This window comes from Poecile atricapillus, chromosome 1, assembly GCF_030490865.1.
Source record: "Poecile atricapillus isolate bPoeAtr1 chromosome 1, bPoeAtr1.hap1, whole genome shotgun sequence".
NCBI lineage: Eukaryota > Metazoa > Chordata > Aves > Passeriformes > Paridae > Poecile > Poecile atricapillus.
Window position 1 is genome coordinate 163778889 of NC_081249.1, and position 25498 is coordinate 163804386.

General features: G+C 37.8%; 1 protein-coding gene across 4 annotated transcripts in view; it reads left to right on the forward strand.

Moving 5' to 3' along the window:
- The first annotated feature begins 319 nt into the window (after positions 1-319).
- SPATA7 (spermatogenesis associated 7) overlaps positions 320-25498 on the forward strand; it is a 36014-nt gene continuing 10835 nt past the window's right edge. The window contains exons 1-5 of one of the 4 annotated variants that reach the window (XM_058829156.1): positions 320-543; positions 10812-10892; positions 11565-11657; positions 12528-12572; positions 21240-21373. In XM_058829156.1, the coding sequence (XP_058685139.1) occupies positions 504-543; positions 10812-10892; positions 11565-11657; positions 12528-12572; positions 21240-21373 (393 nt within the window). In that variant the 5' untranslated portion in view covers positions 320-503. Of the gene's footprint in view, positions 544-10811; positions 10893-11564; positions 11658-12524; positions 12573-21239; positions 21374-25498 lie in introns of all 4 variants that reach the window. The other 3 variants (XM_058829155.1, XM_058829157.1, XM_058829158.1) reach the window with 3 other exon arrangements.

A 25498-nucleotide genomic window follows, 5' to 3' on the forward strand; every position in this document is an offset into this window, starting at 1 on the left:
ACATCGGCATGCACCCATTAATCAGTGATGGGATTAAAGGCTCCTTTCCCAAAGGTTATTTTGTGGTTCATTTTTAAGGTGCTGTTCGTTTACAAAGGCATTGAAATTAATTTATTCAGCGTAATGGGAACTCTCTAGGCTTTCTTTTTTCCACTCGTTCCCTGAAATATCAGGAATTTGCCGCAAAATTTCTCCCGGCCATTCATTATTCTTCAACTTCCTGTCAGGTCACAAGAAAAAGGCCTAGGTAATGAGGGCCCGTTCACCGACGGCGACAAAGCGTTCCCTGGGCTGCACCGCCCCGCTGCAGGGGGTTTGGGGCCCGAGGCCCGGCGGCCCCTCCCCTCCGCCGGGCGAGGCAGGGCCGGTGAGGGCCCCGCGCTCCCGTCGCGCTCCCGCCGCCATGGCAACGCCGAGGCGGGGCCCGGCGGGCGCGGGACGAACCGCCGCAGCCGCCGAGCCCAGCCCCGGTCAGCGCCGCCCCTTCGCGCCCCGCCGGGAGCATGGGACTGAGGAAGGAGGGCGGCTGCAGGCGGTGCCAAGGTGCGGGGGGCTCGGTGGCGGCTGCGGGAGGAGCGGGGAGCGCGGGCCGCGGCAGGGCGGGGGCTGCAGCCCGGGGGACGCGTTGCCTTCAGGCCTCCCCCGTCCCTGCAGGCCGTGGGGGTGCGGGGCGCGGCCCGTCTCGCCTGGGGCTGGGAGCAGGCGGCGCCTCCGCCTTCCCCGCTGGCGTGTGCGGGCGGGCACGGAGCCCGCACGGAGCCCGCGGGGCGGGGGGGCCACCCGAGCCGCCGTGGCTCCTGCAGCGGGGCTCGGGGTCGCGCCTCGCTCCTGTCCACGAGCCCGCCCCGAGCTGGGCCGGCCCGTCCGTCCCGCGTGAGGAGCGGCTGGGGCGGTAGCACGGCGGGGGAAAAAAGCCGAATGCCGCGGCTCTGGAAGGGGGGACACGTACAGCCCGTGACGGGCTGTAATCCTCCGAGAGTCGGAGCCTGGAATTGTGGGCCCTACAGCCGTCATCGCACGGCTCCTCCTTAGTACCGGCAGCGAGTGCTGCTGTGGGCTGCGCTTCAGGCTGCCGGCATCGGCCGCGTTTGCGAGGCCCGATTTCTGTGCCCACTTCTTTTCTTAGTCAACTTTCGTCTTCTCCAAAGTTGTTATTTATGGGTTGTTATAATATATTGTGCCCTGTGTGTATAACGTCCCACGGCGTTTGGCTGTAGATCCCAGTGTTTTGGTTTGGCGGGACTCTGATGCAAGTGTAGTTGAAAAATAAAGGACTCAAAAGTCTTAAAGGTCTTATAAAGTAATTCCTTACCCGCATTTAACCATCCGTGGGTGCTCTGGTGCCCTGTTCCTATGAATAATCCTAGGGGCCCTTGTCATCCATGCCATCATGATAAAAAAAGGCACAAACATGCAAAAATGCTTGAGTGAGCCAGCTCTGGCTCTTGGAAACTACCTAAAATATTTTTAGATAAGAACTGGATTACATGCATAATGTAAAACAATGGTAGAAATTATTCAGTGCTGCACTGTAATGTCAAGATCATGCATCACTGCATAAAATCAGAGCCATTTGAGATAATGTTAGGCTGTTGTGTTGCAACTCAGTGTCAGTTCCAATCTTTGGAGACAGTGACAGATGCCACTTCAGAAGATGTCTGATATCAAAGTATAGTTTGAACATAAATTCTAATACTATATGGGAATATGAAATTCACAGCAAAAACTAGTATCTTGTGCACCTGATTTTTATGCTCTCTTATGTAGTGTGAAGGCAGTTCTAAGACAAATACATCCTTTTTCTGACTATGCTTAAGTTTGTCATAATACTTTTATAGACAGTTAGAAAACTTGCTGATTGTCTGTTGACCATAAAAAGGGAATAAATAAGATACAGGATCTAAATTTCATTCAGGTTGCAACAAGCTTTGCTTGAATGACTTCTGTTTAACAAAGTTCAAAAGTAGGGAAGAATTACTGTGTGTCTGTTAAATTGGGAAGCCATTGCTTGTCTGCATAGGAGGTTACAATGGAGGCAGAAATGTGTGACTGAACAGTCCAGTGTGAGGGTTCTCAGGCACACAGGAAGGATCCTTACAGAGAGCAAGGATTAGCACCGGCAGAGAGACTAATGCACTGAGCTGAGCTGGAAATCTGTGTGCCTGAGCAAACTTGGCAGAACAGCCACTGGGTTGCTTGCAGTTCATGAAGGGGGGAGAACACATCATATTTATGGTTTCTCAAAAGAGTTGTATCTGAAACATTAATACAGAAAAGGTGGGATACACTGTTCCATGTCCTGGTTGTATGCCATGCAAAGTCTCTTGTTCAGACTTAACCTCATCACTTTAAAGAAAGAACCAAAATTTTACACTTTTACACTATAAGGCCTTGTTTTGTCTAGTGAGAATACTGAAAAAAAATTTTATTTTTTTAATATATGGGAGTATATAGGATTTGTATGTAGGTCTTGTCAAAGTTCAAATAAGGTTGAGATTTTTTTAACCTCCTATAAATGTAAAAAAATTAATCCTCTATGTTTTTCCCTAATTCCAGAATAAATCTTGAAGTCATTTGCTGTAGTAATTTCAGCAGTCAGTTAATATACTCACAGATTTATAGTATGACCTCAAATAATCTGAATACTGTACTTTTAAACCAGCTTTGTTGTTTAAGTCCAGTCTTCTGCACTGCCAGTGGGAGCACATACCTGAAGAGCAATACCTAACAGCATCGTGCACTTACTGTTAATCAATGACACACATTTGTGCCACTTCTGTCTTATAGTAGTGTGGAACTCACTGCTGCATGGAGGCTGCTGTTCAGTTAAGGCAATTTGCGCAGGCTTCCAGGATTTTAAGACAGAATTTAAATGCTTCACATGTTTATAGACAACACCATCTTATTAGATTTTTCCTGTACTGTAGGAAGAAGTCCTTGCATTAATCTTACTAGACCAGAAAGGGTGTTAACACAGAGACTTGTGAACTTTTTTCTTTTTATTATTCCTTCATTTGACACTTGAACAAACAGCTTATTAAACTTAGTAAATTATTCGTTTGGTAGCACCAGTTTTTAGAAGCTGGAGTTTTCTTTGACCAACAAGAAAGATCAAAAATAATATAGTTATGTCTTCAAAGAAGGAAGGACATTTAGAAGTTTTATTTGAGTCATAATAATTTTAACTAAAATTGAGAAATGTTAATCACTGTTCTTAACTTTTTACCAAATTAAAATCATTACTCAGTAAATTTCTTAAAATCTATATTTACTTTAACCATTAGTCAAATAATCTATTAAGTGAGTTTAGGCATTTAATCTGCTTAAAATCCTTACTTCATTCAGCAAATTACTTAAATTTTTATAATTACTTGAATGCCTAATTGGCCCCATTTTATTGAGGATTTCTTTCATACTTCAGGTGAAATACCTGTTAAAGTGAACAGTGTTCAAACCATTAGCACTAGTAGATTCTTTGCTCCTGATGATATCCTGCAGCTTTCTCTGAAGCACAGTGGGTCAGGGTTTCTCTGCTCTCCATTCTGGGTGAGGCTGGCTGTGCATTAGAGTTTTGGTAATGTATTTTCAGGTAGAAATAGGCGCTTGTGGATGAGGGAAGGAGCATCCTTGTATGTGCAGATTATACTAGCAAAATATATTATTTTCCTCATATGTAGAAGAATCTGTATATGCTGTGTCTATACATTTAGGTATTAAATATATGTTTTCTCTATTGGCCTCTTTGACAGTAGATATTGAAACAACTTCAAACTTCATGGGATGACATAATGTAGAGTTTCATGTAGCAGTAGAAGCCAGCACACACATTGGTTGTGTAGGGTGTGCTCATGAGCCAGTGTTCTACCACCCTTGATTAACAGCACCATTCCCACTGGGGAGTTGTTACAGCCCCTGGCTGCTCCTGGATTACCATGATTGTCTTGTGCTGGCACAGCTATCCAGGGAACTCAGATTAGTAGCCTTTTAAGACAGAAGTTTCTAAACTGTGATATGAATATTGACTCTTGTTCACATATCACTGAGTAGCAGCATACAGTCTCTTCTGGAATACCACCCCTCACACACCCTCCTAGAAAATCAAAAGCTGCTGGTGCCACTGCTGATTCTAGAGGTGCTGCCCAAGCCAGTGATCACAGAATTGTTAAGGTTGGAAAACACCTACAAGTTCACCAAGTCCATCCATCAACCTAGCATCACCATGTTCACCATTAAAGCATGCCCTCCAGAGCCATACCCACACATTTTTTGAAACCTTCAGCAGTGGTGACTCTACAACTTCCTCAGGCAGTCAGTTTCAGTGTTTTGCACCTCTTTCTGTGAAAAAAAAAATTCTAAATATGTAGTCTAAACTTCCCCTGGCAAAACTTGAAGCTATTTCCTCTCATCCTGTCACTTGTTACCTGGGAGAAGAGTCTGATACCCACCTCATCACAGCCTTCTTTCAGGTAGTTGCAGCAAACTGACATAAATTAATTTGCTTTTGCCTGCAGTTCATATCACAAAATGTGCTGCTGACACACACAGCTAGCTGTTTGTTTCTGCTTTTGGAGTGTGAATAGAGCAATAGCTTGCACCCAAAACTTCCCTTGCTGAAGCCTGTAGCTAGAAAAATTTTAACAAATATTTTTCAAGAGTTATTTAATCAGATGTGACTCAAGGCTACTGTACTATTTCATTAGATTCCTTAATTTTTTCAGAGGAGGGTTTGACTTGTGAAACTATTTTTTTTTTCATTTTGGTTGCAGTGTTTTCATTTCTACAGAATACTGTAAGATTATTAATTCTAAAGGTCTGAGAGACCTAATGCTTAGGCATTGAGAGTATGTGTAAAGAAGAGCTTTTGTGTAATCCAGCATAGTAAGTGTATAAATAGCACCCATCTAATTAATGGCTTAGGAGGTTGTGTATAGAGTTTGGTAGGGGGTGTATCGTTTTCACCATATTTTGCTTCTGACACAAGTGATCCCTTGCAAAATTCAGATGGAACATTTGTGACTTCATTTCAGAATTAGAGTGGTGTGATTTCCTGGGTCTCTATTCATAGAGTTTTTCTTCAGGAAATTTAGATATTTCAGGGAATTTAGATAAATAATGACTATTCTTTCTTCTGCTGAATTCTGCTATTTATTAACAAATCTTAAATGCGATTCATTTAAACATGGCTTCACATGTGAAACTGTATACTCCCAGGATTGATAAGAGTTTTGTTATCAGTGAAGCCAGAAAGGGGGTCCAAGAGGCTTCTATTTCACATGCATGAACAGGAAAGAAAATACAGGCATGATAATGATGTGCTGGTTTTGCCTCACTGTAACTTTCAGATAAAATGGAGTACTATCTGCATTCAGTAAGTGGCTAAATCTAAAGCCCTGATTGAAGGTCTCTCATGATTGCATAGATGCTGCAGAAAAGTAGTGGGGTCTTTCCATGTTTACAGCTGCGTTCTTTGCCTAAAGAAGGAGTGTGTGGGTGGGTCAGCTCTCTGCTGACCTTTTCATGTATCCAGTTCTACATCTATTTGCCAACTTCACCCATCTGTGAGGAGGAGCTAGGAGAATTAATATTACCCAGTGGCTGGGTAGCAGAAGACCCAACAAATAAATACTCATTTTTTAGAGAAACTCATTCTGTTCTGTGTTCATTCCCAGATACATAAGTAGAGGGTAAGAACTAGGCAGCCAAGGATAAGCAACCAGAGAAGCTTAAACTAGATGAGTTCCTATAGCACCTCGTCAGCCACAGCTGAGCAAGTAGGGGATGTTTGAGGGGAGGAATGACCACAGGTAAGGAACAGGCAGCAAATTTGGGACATTGTGAGGAGTTTAGGGGAGATGGAACAAGGATGTGAGTTGCATGAGTAGGAGAGCTGGCCTCATTAGTTGTACTACTAATAGAATATGGGTTTTTTAAGTATATCATGCTAATGTGAAGGGAAAAGTTAAAAATAGAAAAAATTAGTTTCTTATTTACATAAAGTTTAAATCCAAAGTGGATTTTTGTAACTAGGTTAATCTTTTAATGTACTCTGAGCTGTCAGTCTTTGCTCTGTGTATTTCTGTGCTGTATTCATGTATACAACAATTTTTGTAGCATAAAATTAATGGATACTCTGGTTTGAAAATTCTCCTAGTACCAAAAGGGGAGGAGCGTGTATTTCAGGTCTTAATTAATTCCTTTAAGTATGACCTTGTCAGACATATTAGATAAGATGCTTAAAGGAGCATCATTGCTCAAACTCACTTGGGATTTCAGAGAGATTGTTTAAACCAGTTTTATGCTTTCCTCAGCATGTGTACAGCATTAGTGCTGTACTGTTACTTGTATAGAGTTTGAAGAGTTAATTCATAGCAGGAAGCCCACTGAAAAGATGATAAAACTGGTTCGTAGAATAAGGGTGGTAGTGATAGACATCATGGACTTGTATGAAATTCACAGCACAAGTCTTCTGCACGTTGTTGCCTGAATTATCCAGTTGTACAAAGGCATCTCTAACCATTTCTCGTTTAGAGCACTGAGATATTAGGAAAGAAAAAAAGCAAGAAAAAGAATTGGCAGCGAAAGAAGCAATACCAAACCTTTAAAAATCACTGTAGTGGCTAGAGTGTTTGCAAAGCATTTGTCAGCTTGGGTCCTTATCAGGCTCAGAGGGATTAAAATGCCCAAATCTCATGCAAATGATGCAATTCTAGTCTGTTAGAGGTGCTTTCTGCATTGCCAGCTGCGAGGAGGCCACTAGAGAGTTAGGAGTATGAGAGTCCTGGAGCCACCAAGAAGCCAAACCGCTGCACAGAAGGGTGAATATTGACGGTGATAAGTATATTCTTCTGGAACAGTTGTGGGGACCTGAGGTCTAAATGCACCTGGGGCTGAGGGTTGTTTGAACCCAGGCTAAGGTGTGGGAGCTGCCCTTTGGAAATTACGGTGTTCGCAGGTCTCTATACAGATAAGGTTTCATGTCTTGTAGTACTAGATTTAGATGCCTACATCCAATATCCCACCTGTATTTTTATGGATTATCTTTTTAGTAGCAAGTCTTGATGGGTAAGGGTAGCATGATAGATTGATTTATTTATTTAATTTTTATTTGCTATGACTGAAGTAACATGCTTGTTGTAAAAATAGTAAGTCTAATACTTGTGTTTAAAATCTTTTCTGGGAGACTGTGGTAATGAAAGACTGGGCTTCTTTCCAGTACATATTCACGTTCCAAATCTGGAATGGCTTTGTGGAAAAATCATTTCCATAAATTCTGCATATCCACTAACAACCAGGAAACAAAATAAACCACCAATTTTTACTACAATTAAAAAAAAAATAATAATTAAAAATAAACTACAATTTTTAATACTGTAAAAGCAGAAATTAAGATAATAAAGAAATAAAAATAAAAATACAGTTTAAACAAAATATCTTTCAATTCTCTTTGGAATAATGTAGTTATTACTTACATTCAATAGCAGCTGGAAAAAAATTTAGAGAAAGTTGGGTTTTTTTCTTCATTGTTGCTTAGTATCATAGGAGGAATCAAAAGATCAAATAAATTTTTAGATGTATTTAATTTGCTTGCTCTCTGTACTTTAGGAGACCACTCGGTGTGAAAATCCTGATTTTATATTCAGTATGGACAGTCCACTTAGATCTATAAGGAAATTTACATTTAGATCAGATAGTTACATGTGTCATATTTCAAAGATATTTTTGTAGTCATCCTCCCATTGTTTGGTTTATATTTGATTAACTGTAAATTACTGAAAATCCCACCTTCTCCTTAAAAATTCTCTTCACATATCTAAGCCTTCAGTTTGTTTCTGCTGTTGTGCAAATAACTGTGAAAACATAGCCTGAATCCTATAAATACCCATTCAAGTCAAAAGACAACCTGAAATTATAGTTGTGAAACTTTTGGCCATTAGCACTTCCTACCTTCAGTAAGGTAGAAGTAGCCTGCACATATCAAATTCTCCAGTTTCTTCTCTGACATTAGCAACCTGCTTCTTCATTATAAGTAATTTCTGTGCTGTCTATATATGTCCATAGTCAAAACAGAGGGCACAGGAATATTTTTTATTTCTCTCAACTGATGCTTTTTGGCAGCTTTTCTTGCCAATGAAATACTGATGCCGACTTACTTCTCCCTCCCTTCTCCTTTCCTGCAAGCTGGATACAAATTCATTGTAAAGGGCAAAAACAGCTGATGGTAATTTTTCCAGTAGAATTTCCACTGTGCCATCTTGTGGTGATGCAAAGCAAGTGAACATTGTAAAGTCTAGTCTTCCTGCAGTGCTGAATAGTCGTGTCTCCAGCTGAAGACAGTAAAGGCAACAGGTTTCTGAGGGTCACTGATGGTGTTTAACACAGGACAAAGTCGTTTAGCTAACTTGAAGAGAACAATGTCTTTTTTTTTTTTAAGTGATTATACTTGCCCTTCTGGGATTCTGTCACTTAAGGCTGAGTTAGAGGAGGTATTGTAAGCATTTACCTAACAATACCACATGTGCTTCCCTCTGGAATTATAGCCTAGCTCTGAAGCACAGAAAACAGTGGAATAATATTTAGGTTATTTGAACAATTGTGAATGAAACATTTCTGATTCTCAGTTGTCTGCTGTAATCCAGATTTCTTATATATATACATGCAGGTTTTTATCATTAGAGAAGATTCTATCAAATGAAATTTATAATCTAACATTCTCCCAAAGACTTGCATTCTTCCAACACCTGCATATTGCAAATGCTCTAAGTCATGGGTTTCAGGGTGGATCCAGCTAGACTGTGAATACCACTTGTAGTAGTGTAAGGTAGAGAAATACAATATTTTAGCAGGAAAGAAAGGCTTTATTGGCAAAGGTTTGCAGTCATTGTAGAAACATTCTGAATCTAACAAATTCTTGCTGTATCTTTGGAATTTTAATATTTGAAAAATAATTTCTCATTTGTCCCAATGTGTGTTTAAATCACAGAGATAAGGAAGAATTGTACCACGAGCGAATGAGCAATTTGAAATTGATACAGATGAGCAGGAATGTTGTCCTTTGGCTTTGAAAATAACAGTATAAAGTTAAAATAATTACAGGATAGTGTTGAAAAAATCTGCAGTAGCATTTTCTCTTTTTTTTCTTCATCCCTTTTCAACTGTTGGTCTGGCAATTTGCAGCAAAAGGAGTGGAAGCACAATTATTGCAAACACCACAGCTAATACTGTCATGTAAATCCACAGAAGCCTGTACAGCATAAAGGCTGGCTTTTCATAGTATGAAAATAATTCAAGATTGCCCTGGTATTTTTATGCTTTGTAAGAAAGGCGTTTGAATCTATTGATCCAGATTTAGTGTCATTTCACAACAGGGTAAAATTATTTTCATTTTCTTTTTTTTTTCATAAGATACTACTATACTAGTCCTAGTCATTCAAAATTAAGTACAGTATGGCTTTTTTATAAGGCCTGTAGAGAAATAATGCTAAAACATTGTTAAATGAGTGATTTTTTTTTGCTGCAATCTCTACTAATTAATATTTAAGACATCATATTAACCATCTTGCACAACATGCTATTGGGTTGTGGCTGGGTCTGGGGGTCTGTCCGACCTCCTGGACTTCCTCCGCACTGTTGGACTTAAAAACAGCCGTATACTACAGTAGTTATATATGTAATTGCAATAATACTTTAACAGTCATTATATAACAGTGGGAACTGACAAAGAAGCCCCAGACAGCCAGGTGCTGGGCATGCAGGAGGTAAGCTATGAGAGGCAGGATTAAGAGCTTTTACCATGTATGGCATGGCTGTCATCAGGGCTTCCTGCATCCCCCGATCAGTTTGTAGTGGTGTCAGCCTTTATCACCCCAGCTAAGGTCACTGGGAAGAGATTCTCACTCATACTGGATTGGTCCAGTGTGCTACTTCATGTGATGAAAGGGGGGGAAAGCCAGAGGTCAACAGGAGCAGTAGAGCAGTGGAGTTACCCACTTCACCTGCATGGTGGTTGCAGACTCTTGAACTGACAGCTGAGAAGTATGATGGGAATGGGAAGACCATGTGGACCTTGATAGTTAATAGTAATAAATCTGTAGAACTCGTCTGTACAGTTTCAGAATTAATGTTAAGTAAGTGTGGTTGGTATATTTACCCTGTTTAAAAAAATCTTGTTTGTTTTGGTTTACATTTTATATACCATGGATGACCTAAAGCAGTGCTCTGTATACACTAGTATTTGTAGTCCTAGCATATCTCCAGTTCAGATTTGTTCTAAAGGTGCTGTGGATTCTTAATTAGTTCCTGTGCCAATTTTTAAATCTTAGGTTGCATGACAGCTAGTGGTTTTCAACGAGGAGATGCAGATCTTTTAGTCTACATATTTTTCATTCTTCAGAACAACTGGTTGTTTAAGTTTTGTTGGCATCTCCACTTGACTATAGAGTTCCCAGTCTATCGAAGTGCCATGAACGGGACTTTGAAACAAATTGGAGGTTAGCATAGAAACATAATCGTGGCCATATATCTGTACAGTTTAATGATCAGTGTAAAGTTCAGACTGAAGTGTTCTGATGGTCTGTTCTGCTGCTTAGCACCTTGAACCACTGAGAGCACTATCATTGTATCTTGGCATTTAGATTTAGTTAAACTACTACTGAATTTCTAGTTCAGTGATTATAAAATGATTGAATGAGATTTTGGAAAAGATCCATTAGAACTATATGTGCATACTTTGGAGGAAGACTTTATCTTGTCTGTGAAAATATGTGTGGGGATTTTTCTCTAACTTTTGGTTTTTGTTTGATGTTTTGTTAAAGCGATTGTAAACTCAGGCATTGGCATGCCCAGGTGTGGTCCAGCAAGTCCATGTAAAGGACACCTAAGTACTAAGAGTAATGGTAAGTGACATGTACTTTCATCAGAAGGTCGACCTGGTTCCTTTTATGTGAATTCATTGATTTTAAGCTTAAAATGTTTTTATTAAAACTTTTGCATTGAGCTTATTTGGAGAAGTTTAATTGTACTTACATTTAGTATGCATTACTGAAAATACTTTCAAGGAGTAAGTTTTGCCTTGACTGTACTGCTGGCTACAAATTGGTAGCAAGATGAACAGATATATAAAGATGTCCCATCTTTATTAGCTGTGATATACATACATACATCTATTTGTCTACTGTATCAAAAAAACCCTGAGGTTAAACATGTTCCTTTAGAGTCAGTATTTTACATGGCTAGTATATGTTTCTGTGCTGTACTGACACCTCAAATGCTTTTTTTTTTTCCAAAAGAACAGAGTAAAGAAACAGGAAGTTTCCATGTTAACATTTTCATAGTACAGTTTCAGCCACTTTTGCAGCTATTTATTGAATTAATGGCTCATTGGGGAAAGAAAAAGGAGACAGGATGATTTCATGTGATAGTAACTGGTAATAAAAAATACTGCCTTTGAGCAAAGAAGTTAAACAGTGTTTTGAAGTTTGTGACTTTGAATTGCAGTGAATAACTGTTTAAAATTTCAGTATTTTTTGATTGCCTTTCTAATGTTCAAATGTATTTTAATCTTACAGCTTTGTGCGTTGACTCCTCTCGAAATCTAGGTAGTCAATATCTGATCAGAGATCACATGGTGTTTCATTATAACAGAATTCTTTCAGCCAAAGGTAAAAATGTGCATGTATGAATGAACTGTCTCCCCCCTATATTTAGCTCAGTCTCTCAGAATAGGCTCGTACCAAGAAGAAATGAACTGGATTGTAGGAAGTTTACTATTCTTCCTGTTTCTTACACCTGTCAGCAAAGAGATGTGGCTGCTACTTAGTAATACTTTTGTATTATTGAGATGGGAAATTTTGTATGAAAACATTTTCTTTAAGTGTTACCAAAGATCCTGTCTTAATTTTAGAACACTTTGTGCTGTGTTGGCTTCTTTCTGCTTTTGATGAAATAATGAATTATGAAATAATATGCTGAAGAGAAAGTCATAGTGATAGGCATAACAGCAAATATACAGAAATTATTTTAGGAATGAAGGCAGAACATTTCTAGATAAACTCAGATCACTATGTTTCTATTTTTTTTTAATTCAAAAACTTCATAATCTTTTTTTCATCTTGCAATGAATAATAATAGCAGGTTCTAAGGACTGCGAAAATTGCCCTGTGTGTTTGCAAATGAGAAAATCATGTTACTAACAGAGTCCATACTCACAGTACTCACAATGTTATCTCTCATGTAACACTCAGTATCCTCAGGTATTCAGGTAAATGCCATCAGAGGAAAATGTCATCATTTAAGTGATGGTTCTTCCATTAAATATGTGTTTTACCCAGACAGCTTTATCTCTCAAATCCTGTGACCACAATAGTATCAACCTAATACTTTAAGTACATAGTAACTAGCATGTTTTAAAATAGACAATAATTAAATTAGTCTTCGTTCTGTGTTGGTTTATTACTACATTTTTCTAGCTTTCACATATACTAAGTAAATACTGAATCACTCACATTTGGTATTTTTCTTATTTTCAGCAGCTGTAGACACTTCAGCACCCAAAAGTAGGTCAACCAGCATCAAACGTAAGTATTTGTTATATGTTGATTCTGAAAATGGTTCTGTAAAACTAACTCAGCAAAAGTGCCAGCACAAGAGTAACAATAGCATATAACCCTTAATTGAGTGTTCATGAGTCTGCTTGTTTATTCAGCTTTCACATCCTTCTTCAGCTAGGAGTAGATGCATTCAGTCTGCATTGAGTGGAATGTTGGATAGATTGATCTGGGCTGTTGGTGATTAGTTGTGCTTAGCATGACAATTCACTCGTCAATGGCAAAAGGGTCTCAACTGCAAGTGATACGATAATCTTAAGTATCTGGTACAAAAATCCTGGACCTTTCTTAATAAAAAAAGCCTTTGAGGATTTCTCTCACTGCTCAATGTGTACATGTAACTGATATTTTTTTTCCTAACCCTCTTTCCTTTATATGTTGTTTTATCTGACTGAGGTTCCTTTACAAACAGATGAGAAACTGTTGTTTAGGCTGAAAGTTTTGCAGTTATCGTAGAGGTAATTTCATGAGAAACACCTGCTTTCAAATTCATCATTATTTGTCTCACTGACTTCAAGGTATTTAAAGTTAAGATTACCCAGGCATATCTTGTTCAGTTTCTGCACTATCCTTATAAATTCTAGTTTTTTAGAATGAAATTTAAAAATTATTTCAATTTCATTTTGTACCTAAAATTAGAGTGGTTGCAGTTTTTTCCTGCAGTTCTATGCATTGTTCATCGAGAAGTACAGATTTCTGTACTGTGATAACCATGCAACCAAGTGTGACACGTTCAGGTGTTAAGCTCAGTGCAAGGTACTGTTTGTAGAGTCTGTGGTAAACCACTGGAGAATCATTTTTCTTTCTCTCTTGTTTTGTGAAACAGATTATGTGGAGATGACAGCCAATAGCTCAGACATTAATAATGTTGAAAATGTGCTGAGGAAGAAAAGTAATGGAAAAGGGGTTTTAGAATACTTTCAAAACAATTTCTTCTTTCTTGCTCAAGATGAGACACATGACTTACCCAGGCGCAATTTTAACTTCAGTGTAATTGAATATCAGAGTATCTTTATAGTGTCACTGAAGATGAGGGGTTTGAACCTTTATTCTCACAGTATTTCTCTGCCTGTCATTGCTTCACCTGAAGCATATTATTACTTTTTTCTCTTCGTGTTCTTTGTCTTACTAGTTGTTGCTTTCCAAATAAAGTTTCTGTTTCCCCTCTTATTTTGAGATTTGGGCAGGGGGGTAAATTGAGTTTTAAATTATAAGATTTATTAATAGCATAGAGTTACAAAACAGAATTCCTGCAGATAGTGTTAAAAAAGTCTCCTGAAAATGTGCTTCCTGTACTGCTAGAATAGCAGGTGAGTATTTCCCTTTGGGGTTGTTGCCATGAATCAGTCATTAGTGTTTAAGAATTAAACATGATACTGTAGTTGGCTTTCTCTCTGGCCAACTGAATGTGTTCTGTCCTTAAAGTGGATTTAGTTTCCACTGTTCTTTCCTGGTATCTTAGCTGGCAGCAAAGCAGGCAAGGTGCCATGCCCCTGGGCTAACAGTGAGCATGTTCCTGTGTATTAGATCAGGCTTACTGACTTAAAATAGTTGTTAAAATGTGAAACTTCTTGAAATGTGAAACTTCTATGTTCAGAATTAGTCCAAGCATGTTGATTGATACCACTGGCCATTAGAAGTCTGTGGTTGTGAAACTTGTGCCAGAAAACTTGACAAAGGCTATGCCAAGTAAGACAGCTGCTGCTACACATGCCTGATTTCTAACAGTACTAACTTTTCAACCCATATGTTTAGAGGTTTTTCCACAAGGCATATTGATAGTACAGCTTGAACCCAGTGATTAGTGTGCTCAGGAATTTAGGTCTCTTTGATACTGGGGCAGGGAGAGAAGAAGGAAAACAAATATTCTGAGAAGTTACCCACCATAGATCTATTTTAGGCTGGTGGAACTTGAATTCTTGGAGGGCCGTAAGAGATGGGGAGAGGCAGCAATTCAGACTGATAGTAATGTTGGTTTTCTACCCTTTAAATGGGTTAAGTTCAAGCAAAAATATCAAGAACTACATATTGTTACATAATTCTTTTTTAAAATCTTAATTTTTCCTGTGAACATATATTGGTCTGCACTTTACATAATGAAAAAGCAGAGATCTATGAAAAACTGTCTTACATGTTTTGTTGTTGCTGCCATTTTAAAGGAAGATTTCTCAGAATCATCCTAGCCTTTTTTTTCTGTTAAATCTTGTCCTTAAGTATGCATTTCTGAAAATTAAAGTTATAAGCAACTAATATAAGCTCTTTAAATTCAGACACTCAGGTAATTCTTATGCCTGTGTTATGTCTTTGGAAAGGTGTTCTAATATATTTATCAAGTCCGAAATTTGGTGAGCAGGAAAACTTATAGGTAAAAAAATCTTCATGAATCTTTACTTTTAAATGTGATGGTTTTACTTCTTTTTTCTCAGAAGTGATTTACTGTGAAGTTTCTTCTATAATTAAAAGTCTTGGGTTTTTTTATGAGAGATAATTAATTTTAGATATCCACATCAAAAATACATTTTTCACAACTTGTAGTTTGAAAAGACTTTAAATCATCTAGTCTGACATCATGAGTTAAGCAGACCAAAAGTTCAATCCAGTTGTGCTAATGTGGAACTTAACAGCCATATTGGATGTGTTAAATAAAACACAAGAAAAGCCTGTAGTCTTGACTTGTAAAGGTCAAGAAATAGAGAAAACATTGTTTCCTTTTGTGGATGTTTCAGTAGTTATTCATCATTATTACTGAAAATGTGTCTCTTATTTTTAATCTAATTTACCCAGCTTTACCATCTGTCTACTTGTTTTTGTACAATTGTCCACCATTACTCAGGATTACAAACTAGCAATAGCATACCAGAGAACAAGAATAAAATTATGAATTCCACTTATTTTCAGCATTATCTCAGTACAGTGTGTCTAAATTGTCCCTGAGGGCTGCCCCAGTGGTACCTTAAAAAAAAAAAATCACAGTCAAAGGCCGCCTAGGAGCCCAATGGTCATCTCTCTAGGGTGCACAAATGGGGTTTTACCTGGGCAGGCTTAGATGTTTCCTTCAGGGCTAGTGCAGCATTCCACAGGTTCTGTGCAGTCACTGCTGGCAGGCTGCTGTATTCTTCATATGGCTGACTGAAGTATATAAGAGACGTCTGCTGGATGAGGACCCCATAGGAGCATCAGGGCTGGATGGATTTGGGATAACCCACTGCTTCTAGCCTCTTCTGAAATGCCTTTGAAGGATTCATACCTCACTGTTAGGCATTTTAGCAATGACCAAATTTGCCATTAGTAGCTCTGCAAAGTAGTATCAGATTTCTGAGGTACATGCCCTCATATAGTCGTTACTTTGATACAAGCAAGGCTTTACTATCTAGCCCTTAGTAAATACTTTGTCACCCTTTTTTATGGTGATTCCTCCCTTATTTGATGAAACAGTGCCACTGATACCGGATGTGAAGACAGGTTGAAAAATCATCTCTTAGAGTTATGAAAATTAAAATTTCTAGTGTTAAAGAGTTTAGATTTAGACTTGTAAGAAACCTGAACTTCATGGCTAATGGCAAAATTCAGTTTGCATTTGATGAGGTCTCACCCAGGTGCTTAAATCATGGTGTACTGGAAATTCATGTAGAGGTAGGAAATCGATAGTAAAAATTCTTTGAGAAGGAAGAGCGTACTTACAGAAGTAATACCGCCGACTGATATGCTGGACAGTTTAGTTATGGCCACTAGGCATTTCAAGCTCAGCCAAGATGATGTTTTTTATGATTTATCTTAAAAATTTGAAAGGGAAATAGTAACTCAAACCATGTTATTGCAAAAATAGCTTATATAAAAACACAGTAGAGAAACTGAGTGTTGGATAATTCCTTTAAGATACATTGTTCTGCAAGCTGAACTAAATTTAAATCTAACTTTATATTTTATTGTCTGCCATTGATTATTTACATCAAAAATGAAATAACTTGAAGTTTGACTGCTGACTGTTTTGTGATGTGACATGATAAATTTAGCAATTGGAATTGGCACTGGCATTCCAGATCATACTGTCCTAAGTGCAGAGCTGACCAGGACTGTGATATATATGATTAGTTTGTTTCTTCCAGATTTATGACATCTGTTTTATAACTCTGTCCTGAAATGCTGCTGCAGTCTAGACTTACAGAAAAAATAAGTAAGCCTATAGAGGGAGTATTCTAGAAGGGAAATAAGGTGATGTGATCACTGCTTTGAAGTGTGGCGTACTCCGCAAAGAGTATTTGCCTAGGCAAAAGTGACAGATTGATCAGTGTTTTATAGGTTTCTCTTTATGAGGAGTGCTACAGTTTAACATCTGAAAGTCATAGTCTTGTGCTGTGGAGGCTAGCTTTAGAGCAAGCTGCAGGCCCCATGGCCTGCCAGCCCTGCCTGAGAAGCTAGCCTGGGAAATTCATGGGAGGATTCAAAACAATCCTCAAAGACACAAAACAGCCTGCAGGTGCTGTTTGTCTGTTCCCGTGTTTTCCTTGCAGGAGAAAGTCAGGGGGTGGTGAACCCCACTGACCAATGATGGTAATGTAGTACTTTACTAACCAATAAGAGTTTCCTTTCTGTACTTTCGACGAACTAGTCTATATAACATGACTGAAACAATAAACTAGAGATTCTCTCCTGTTCTGACTCCCTTGAGAGTCCGTGTCGTTCTTCCTGCCGTTCCCAATTAAAACGACATTGTGCTTCCTTTCACTGACAACAAAATTAAGGAGATGGATTCATGGAGTTGATTCAATAAGTTATGGAATCGAGGTTCACAGGCTGAATTTATCTGATCTACAGAATCACTAAATTGTTTATATTCTAGTACATTTTCTGTACTATGAATCTGTGGGGTTTTGAGCATAGTAGTTAATGAGATACAGTTAATCTCTAAAGGTATAATAAAAATTTTAAAGGGACTCATTATTTGGATCTCCAGACTATTATTTTATTCCTAAACATTTTGTTTTCCCCTTTTTAAAAGATGAAAAGTAATCCAGTGGTTTTATTTTTTTTATTTTTTTTTTTTTTTAATTTATTTGTCACAAGATACTTACTATTATGGACTTTCCCCATATTCAACTCTACATATGTGATGTATTCCTGGAGCCAATGTTCAAATAAAAGCTACTTGCAGTGAAACTGTTTCAAGTATCTGTTAACAAATGAAGTTTATGTTTACTTCTCACTAGTCTATGGCAGTTTGCCAAGGGCACTTCTTCAAAATTTAGTTTATGAACCTCACTGAAAGCTAAAGAAGCTTTGTATCTGTAATGGATTTGAAGCAGAAGAGTGAACAATGTATTCAATTAAAAGCTAAGTCTCCCTTCTGAAATTGAATGTCTCTTGAATGCTGGTCTCTTTCTTTCTGTGTTTAATACATTTACACGGCAACACAAGTGGTTATGTATGACAGCCTGAAGTATCTTCAGCTCCTCTCAGTTGTAATATTGTAATTAGTGCCCCAAAGTTGCAGGCAAGTTTTCTATCTGGCTGAAGTCAAAGCATAAAACTGGATTCTCCATTCCTTGCATGGGTAAAAGACATGTGAACTAAGGAGAGGTTGGGCAACATGCCTGTTTCCACATTTGTCTGTGTTACTTGCTGACTGCCTAGAGTTATCCTAACTTACCTCCAGCTGTTTACATTTACATTAACTCTTTTTAAGAAGGATTTCTCTATCTTTTACTTTGCTGGTTTCAAAATTCCTAGCTTCTTCCACAGATCTAGCCTGAAAATTCCTAATTTGGCAATAAGATGTGTATATTTCTGGAGTTTGACATTCTGTTCTGCATTTCTGTGCTGTCTTTCAGTACATGAGTGACTATGGCTTTTGGAGCACACTTAATGGATTAGCTGAGCTAAGCTCACTCTATGATAGGTGTGAGGCAAAGACTCCACATTTCCCATGCAGGTGATCGTAGTCCCAGTGGGTTGCTCTGATATCTCAAGATAGCCTTAGCTAGAATACTTACTGTTCTTTTGTTCTTTATTCTTGGGCATGAGCCATGCTTTGGGTGAAAAGTCATAGCACAAAGTCCTGGAGGAGGTTTTTTTAACAGCTTTGAATGCCAGTAGTAAAGGCATTCATGTATGTCAAATTTCAGAGTTTCTCCTATAAAGAGCAGAATAAGGGCAACATGGGAATTCTGTTTTGCAGTGATATTCACACTGCTTTGCGCTTTGCCCCAACACTCCAGTTAAGCCATGGTGCACGGGTAGAACATGCAGTCAGGTGTTAAAGCTTGTGTTGTCTTAGACAAACCCACTTTTCACCTAAGCACCTGAGTATGAGGAATTTGCTGTTTTAGACACCTACTCACCCTTACCCATTTTCTGTATGATTTGCATTTTTGCTCTGTAGGGCTGTCATTCACACATTGTTTCTCTACATATTTGTTCAATCAGCCGTCACCATTTTACCTGAGTAGTAGGCAAGATGTGTGTTTTTATAGCTTCCATGCATGTGCACACACAGACATGCTGTATTGGCCCAGAATAAGTAATTATTTGTCTCAAACATAAAAAATGTCTAACCTGTAGCTCATTTTTGAGTACTTCTCAGTAACTCTCTGTAACAAACACAATTAGAAATAACAGTAATTTAGAACAGATGCAATAACTCAGTATAGAAAGAAAAACATTCAGTTTTAATTATTTAATGGTACAGTATATTTTATCATTGTGTTACAATGTATATTTTTAATTCAGAGTTGTATAATGTAGCATTTGTTAACTTCAGCTAATATTTTTTCAGTAATTTAAGCAGTCCCATATTGGAAGTGCTCTAATAGCATATGATGGATAAATCAGCAGCCATAAAAGAAATGACTCTGTATTTTACATAAAAATTGTAAGAATTAAAAGATAAAGAGGTATTTTCCTCAGCAATGAGAGCAAAGATTTCACATCTGAAAGATTAAATTCTATCTTAAAAGGGGACTAAAATGTTTAATGCAATGAATACACTTACTTAAGTATTTCCTGGAGATTAACTTGTATGTAGGGTACATGTACACAGATGAATGCATTTTAAAGGTTGATTAAATGTCCTCAGGTTGCTATAGGTCTCAGCTGGCTAGAAGAATGTACCACAGCAATCCCTGAAGTTTTTTACATTTCCATGCATTAAATATAGTAATGCATGTGCTGATTGGGGTCTCCCAGAGTATGATATAAATATATTATGAAACCAGAGAAGAAATTCTCAAAGGCCTTTGTGTATCTCTATCAAATAAATGATTCATACACTTGGATATGTTTTAAGTGAATGAGAATATTTTCATTTGGTATACAGACTTCAAAAGTGTGTTTGCTTATTTTTTCGCTATTTGGAAATGAAATTACTAACTATTTCATCAGCCTCATTTGGATTTTTCAACTTTGTGAACTTTGAGTATTGTGTCCTGTTCTGTCTGGGCCCTCACTTCAAGGAAGATATCGAGGTGCTGGAGTGTATCCAGACAAGGGCAACAAGGCTGGTGAGGGGTCTGGAGCTCAAGTTCTCTGAGGAGTGTCTGGGGGAGCTGGGGTTGTTTAGCCTGGATAAAAGGAGGCTCAGGGGAAACTTTATCACTCTCTACAACTGCCTGAAAGGAGGGTGTAGCCAGGTGATGGTCATCCTCTTTTACAGGCCACCAGCGACAGGACAAGAGGACAAAGTCTCTTAAGCTGTGCCAGGGGAGATTTAGGTTGGACATCACAAAGAATTTCTTCATGGAAAAGGTTATCAAGCATAGGAAAGGCCTGGCCAGAAAGGTGGTGGAGTCACCACCTCTGGAAGTGTTTAAGAAACAACTCAATATGGCACTTCATGCTGTGATTTAGTTGGTGAGGTGGTGATTGATCAAAGTTGGACTTGCTCTTGGAGGTTTTTTCCAACCTAAATGATTTTGTGTTTCATCTGTGAAACATGGCTGCTCACAATATGCAGCAACTTTGGTCTGTTTTATGTAAGATTTGGGTGAATGATGGCAAACTCATACACAGAAAATTTACCCATCTTTTGGGCTTCTTTATCTGAAGACATAGATATCTTACTCAACTTCTCACACTGCAGATGAAGTCTTGGACTGCAGACCAGTGTAAACTGATAAAAATCCTCCACTCCTGATCTGAAAGTAGCCCTCTTTTTGTGTTCTTGACAAAAACTTGATTGTTCTGCCCTGGATTTCTCTATTTAGGAAACTCCATATTGTAGGAAAGGATTTTTTTACATGTCAGATTTTCTAACAATAAACACAGGGTTTATTCTGAAATACTGGATGAAAGTACAGTCAAAGGAGTTCTAGCTGTAAAAAAACTGATAGAGAGTTTGTAACTTTTTGAGCAAAATGCTCTGTTAGCAATACTGATCTTGGAAGTCCTGTATGCTGGTGTTTGTTGTGAGGTAAGAAAATTTCAGGAAAGTTAAGACATAACTTCCGCTACCAGCGTATTCTATTAATAATTTTTCTTCCAAGAATAGACACAAATTTTATAACTGCTGTGTGTTGGTAGTGAAATTTATCTCAATAATCTGATTTTGCTGAGCAGTTGGAAACTACTATAATGTTTGCAAATCACTTTGGGAAGCAAAGTATATTTCAGTTTGGATCTGACCAACTTTGTCTCTTCCCTAAGTTGCTGACCAACAAAGAAGAGAGAAACTGAGAAAGAGGATGGGCAAGTGTGAACAGAAAGTGTGTATGTGTGAAGCTGCCTCTCAATCCTGTTCAAAAGACAATGGAAGGCCACTGCCATCCTCTTTTAAAAAGGTATGTATTTTAATTCTGTTTAGTAGATACTATCATATACTGGACCCCAAAGTAACAGCTGATCACTGCTGTGCAGCAGTGAGGGCATCTTTGAAGTAGCAGAAAGTAGATAGGGGTCTTCCTGGCCTGTGCCCAGCACTGAATGCATGTCTTGATCTTCTGACAGAGATATTAGGTATTTGAATGAGGAGTGCTTGCAAATACAAGCTCTAATTACCCTTAAATTCTCTTGCTTTCACCTCAGCTGAAATTCCAGTCCTCTGTCACTCCAGAGCTTTGTACCATTTCCTAAAGTAGAACTCTGTTACCTCTACCCATCTAAGCAGAAGAATCAGGAATCTCACATTTTTTTTCTTAATGAAAAGTCCTAGTTCGTAATACATTTTTTATCTACCAGTATACTGAATCATTCAGTTGCATTTCTTGAAAGCAGAAGTAGTGCTTAGACCAAAACACACCGTTCTGTATGTATATATTCTGCTTATATGCATAGGTTCACTTAGTTTGGCTAGCATTTCATCAAGATATGTGGTGTGTATTTCTAACTAATAAATGCGTAAATAGTCCAATAAATTACATTCTTGTTCATCGCTGTAAATGAGCAATTGCAGCTTAAAACAGAATAATGATTTAACTCTGTGATTCTAACAGCATAAGCTTCATACATTGTTTAAATATCTGTAAAGCTAGAGGACATTTCCAAGTAGTACAGCAAACACCGTCAGTTTCTGTGTGACTGATTTTTGTAGCAGGCAGCCTGAGTGACCTTATTGCAGTGTAGAGAAATAGTGCTTTGAAATTCAATACATGGCTCTCAGTTATGGTTGGAAGCACAGGCATGAAGAAGAAAAGGGAGGAAATGTGATATTTAAAATCTAAATTTTATTTCTGACTACTACCATTTTTGTCCTTCCATGTTATTTTTTTGCAAATTTGGGGCAGGCAAAGTTGTTTAAATTGTTTCATTGCAAAACCAAGTAACATGAGTCTTTAATCACTGCATGAACTCCCAGCTTTAAAATAAAAGGATGCACTGTAACAAAGTGTGGCTTTTTTCCTTTGCTTTTCAAAATAAGATTTTCTAAAATTCCACCTGAATTGAGCTGGCCATAAGTAAGGTTTCTGATTTGAACAGCACTTGGTATTTCATATCTTATGTTCAAGTAATCCTGTTAAGCAGTTCTGTCTGCTAATGAATTTTTTAAAACTAATTAATCCATGCCAAAAGTCAGTTGAAGGAGGGCTGCTTCATAGGAGGTTAAATTTTCTCTTTTAATGGTTTGATGTATGCTATTGCCTGACATTTCAAGATCCCTTTCAGCCTGTTTTTTGAGATTTCTTTTTTCTGAAGAATGAAAGTTGTGGCCATCTGCTTGTGCATATGAAATACAGATTGGGAAACACCATTAACTGCTTCTACTCTCTTGTTAATTTTGAGTGCAACACACGTGTGGCTGTGTGAAATGCCTACTCAAATGCTTTATATTTAAATATTTATTATGCTCTTATGATACCAGAAGTCTGAACATGTATTGTGCTTAAATTAGTTCTGTCATAATGGGAGATGTCAGTGACTAAACAAGGCAGAAGAACCTTCTGAGCATCAAAGAAAGCTGTTTTCATTAGGAATGTTCAGGTTTCCTTTCGGGCTTCATAGTGCCAATCACCTCTTGTGCTGGTTGTTTGAATTAATGCACACTCAGTAATAACCCTTATTAATAACATCACAGATAGAAGGAGGAACCTACCACATTATAGAATTGATACCCACACACACACAGACAAAATGGAAGAGTGTACCAGGAACATAGTTTTGAAAAATAGTGATACCAGGCTAGAAACTGAATATATTCATAAAAGGTCCAATTTGTTCATATATTTGTATGAATTTTCTCTAAAGGCATATTGTCACTTCTTATAGGAGACCTTTGCTCTGTCCAGACAGCAGAGAGCAGGTGCTCAGCTGACTTAGAGCAATATTTAAATGGCTTTCTCAAGTTAAAAGAATCATACACTCATTTATTGCAAATTTGCAGCTTCTGTATCTTGACAGTGCAGTTCATAAAGCATCTTTTTGATCTCATTTTATGGTGGTAGATGAACTATTTTATTGGAAGACCTTTTCATACCAGAACAAGTTAATTTTGAGATTAAATTAATCTTACTGTAGTTTCAGCAACCCCAGTGAGAGCTGCCTTGGACCTTTTATGTGAAGAAGTATTTAGCAACCTTTCTTTTCAAAGTTTGTTTTTTATGAGGCAGCTGATACTTTAGTGGCTTTTGAGCTGGGAAACTAAACTTGTAGAAAGAGAAGGTAACTTATAGAGAAGTCTGGATTCTTTCTCTGTGTTGCTAATTTTGCCCATCAGATGACAGCAGTATGCTTTGATCTCTTTTTACTGAATTTTGTCTTCCACAGAGTCCATGGAAATTCATTTCAATTCAATTCAGAGGTCATCTCTCTACATGCTTGCTGCAAAGTACTGTTCAGATTACCCCAATTTGTGACCAAAAAAATTGAAGCATAAGAGCATACTTTATGAAACTTCTTAAAGGAGTTGCTGAAATGTATCAAGTAGATTTATATCTTTCAAAACAGATTATACTTGGTTGAATCAACAGAATAGATATAAGCAAGATGTAAGTCAAGATTGTTTTACTCCAAATTACATTAGTTATAGTTCTTGATAGTTCTAATAGCTGAAGCTCAGATACTATAATGGAATTTTTTTTAATTTTATTTGAAGAATAGAACTAAATATATTTCAGTAAGTATGCTATTTGTAGGCATGTTTTCATCGTTTTTTGTTTGTTTGTTTCCTACTTAAACATCTGATGTTTTTATAGACAACACATTAAAACAGAAAGTGAGCATACTTGCTTACAGTTTACTTGCAACACAGGATAATTTTCTGAAAGTTCAAGAGACAAACTGCAGACAAACAGCATTCTCTGACACTCCTTAGAATCCTTTAAAGTGACATAGTTCCTTGTTCATGATATTATTTCTTTGTCTACTTGGAGTGCACATCTCCCTGTTTGAGTAGTAAAGTTTTGCCTCAGGATAAGGGCTTTGAAAGACATTCTTTTCTCAGCATTTGAATGAGTACATCTCACAGCTGACACGGATGCAGCTTTGGGTTGCAATTCTCCCTAGTCACTAGCGAGCTACTTGGTCTGTTCCACGGAGGAAATATTTGAGAAGGAGAAGATAACTGCCCTATATATAAGGACTGCTTAAATTTAGGATATTGCCATGTCAACCTTGTGCCTTTGTCTTGTTTTCCTCAACTGCTTCTGAGGAACAGAACATGTCATTTTCATGAGGTATAGATAAATTGGTTAATATAACTTCATATCTTTTCTTAATAATTATTTTGCATTATGCAGGGAACCAGTCCTCATATGCTCACAAACACTTCTACGATCCAATTTATATTGCAGCTCAATGAACTGATTTAGTCACTGAGAGTAAAGCATTTATAAGAATTAAGCTGTTTATAATATACACTGAAGGATGTGGAATTAGCTTTTATCTATATAGGTGGATGCTGAAACTTTCCAGTCTTATCTGTTTTCGATAGTGCTGAGCTACCACTACAGCTACTTTATATGCAAACAATCACAGTGGTAAGCCTCATTATTCTGCTTGCTAACACAGGCATTTGTTTGGCATTTTAACGGCATGTTATCAGTTCAGCATTTAATTATGCTGTAGTAGTAAAATACAATTGACTCACATGAGACACCATCAAGAAGAGCTTATTTTGCCTCAGCTAACTGAAAAAAAACCACCTCTTTGCATTAGGCACCAACAACACTGGATATTTTGGGGTACTGGAATAGTTTAGATAGGTCTTACTGATGCGAGAGAAAATTGTTGTGAAGGAAATATATGGTATGACAGCAGTGTGATCTGTGACTTGATTCTCATGAAAAAATACCTGCATTTTTTATATTCCTCTAAATAGCATTTACTGCATGCTACAAAATGTATATTCATCATAATTGAACTTTAAAGTATTTTTTGAAAGGAAAAAGAATAAAATAGTGTAGATACTAACCAATAACAGTAGCAGTGTTATGAGAAAATGGAGAATTTGTACAGTAAGAGTCTATTGCTTA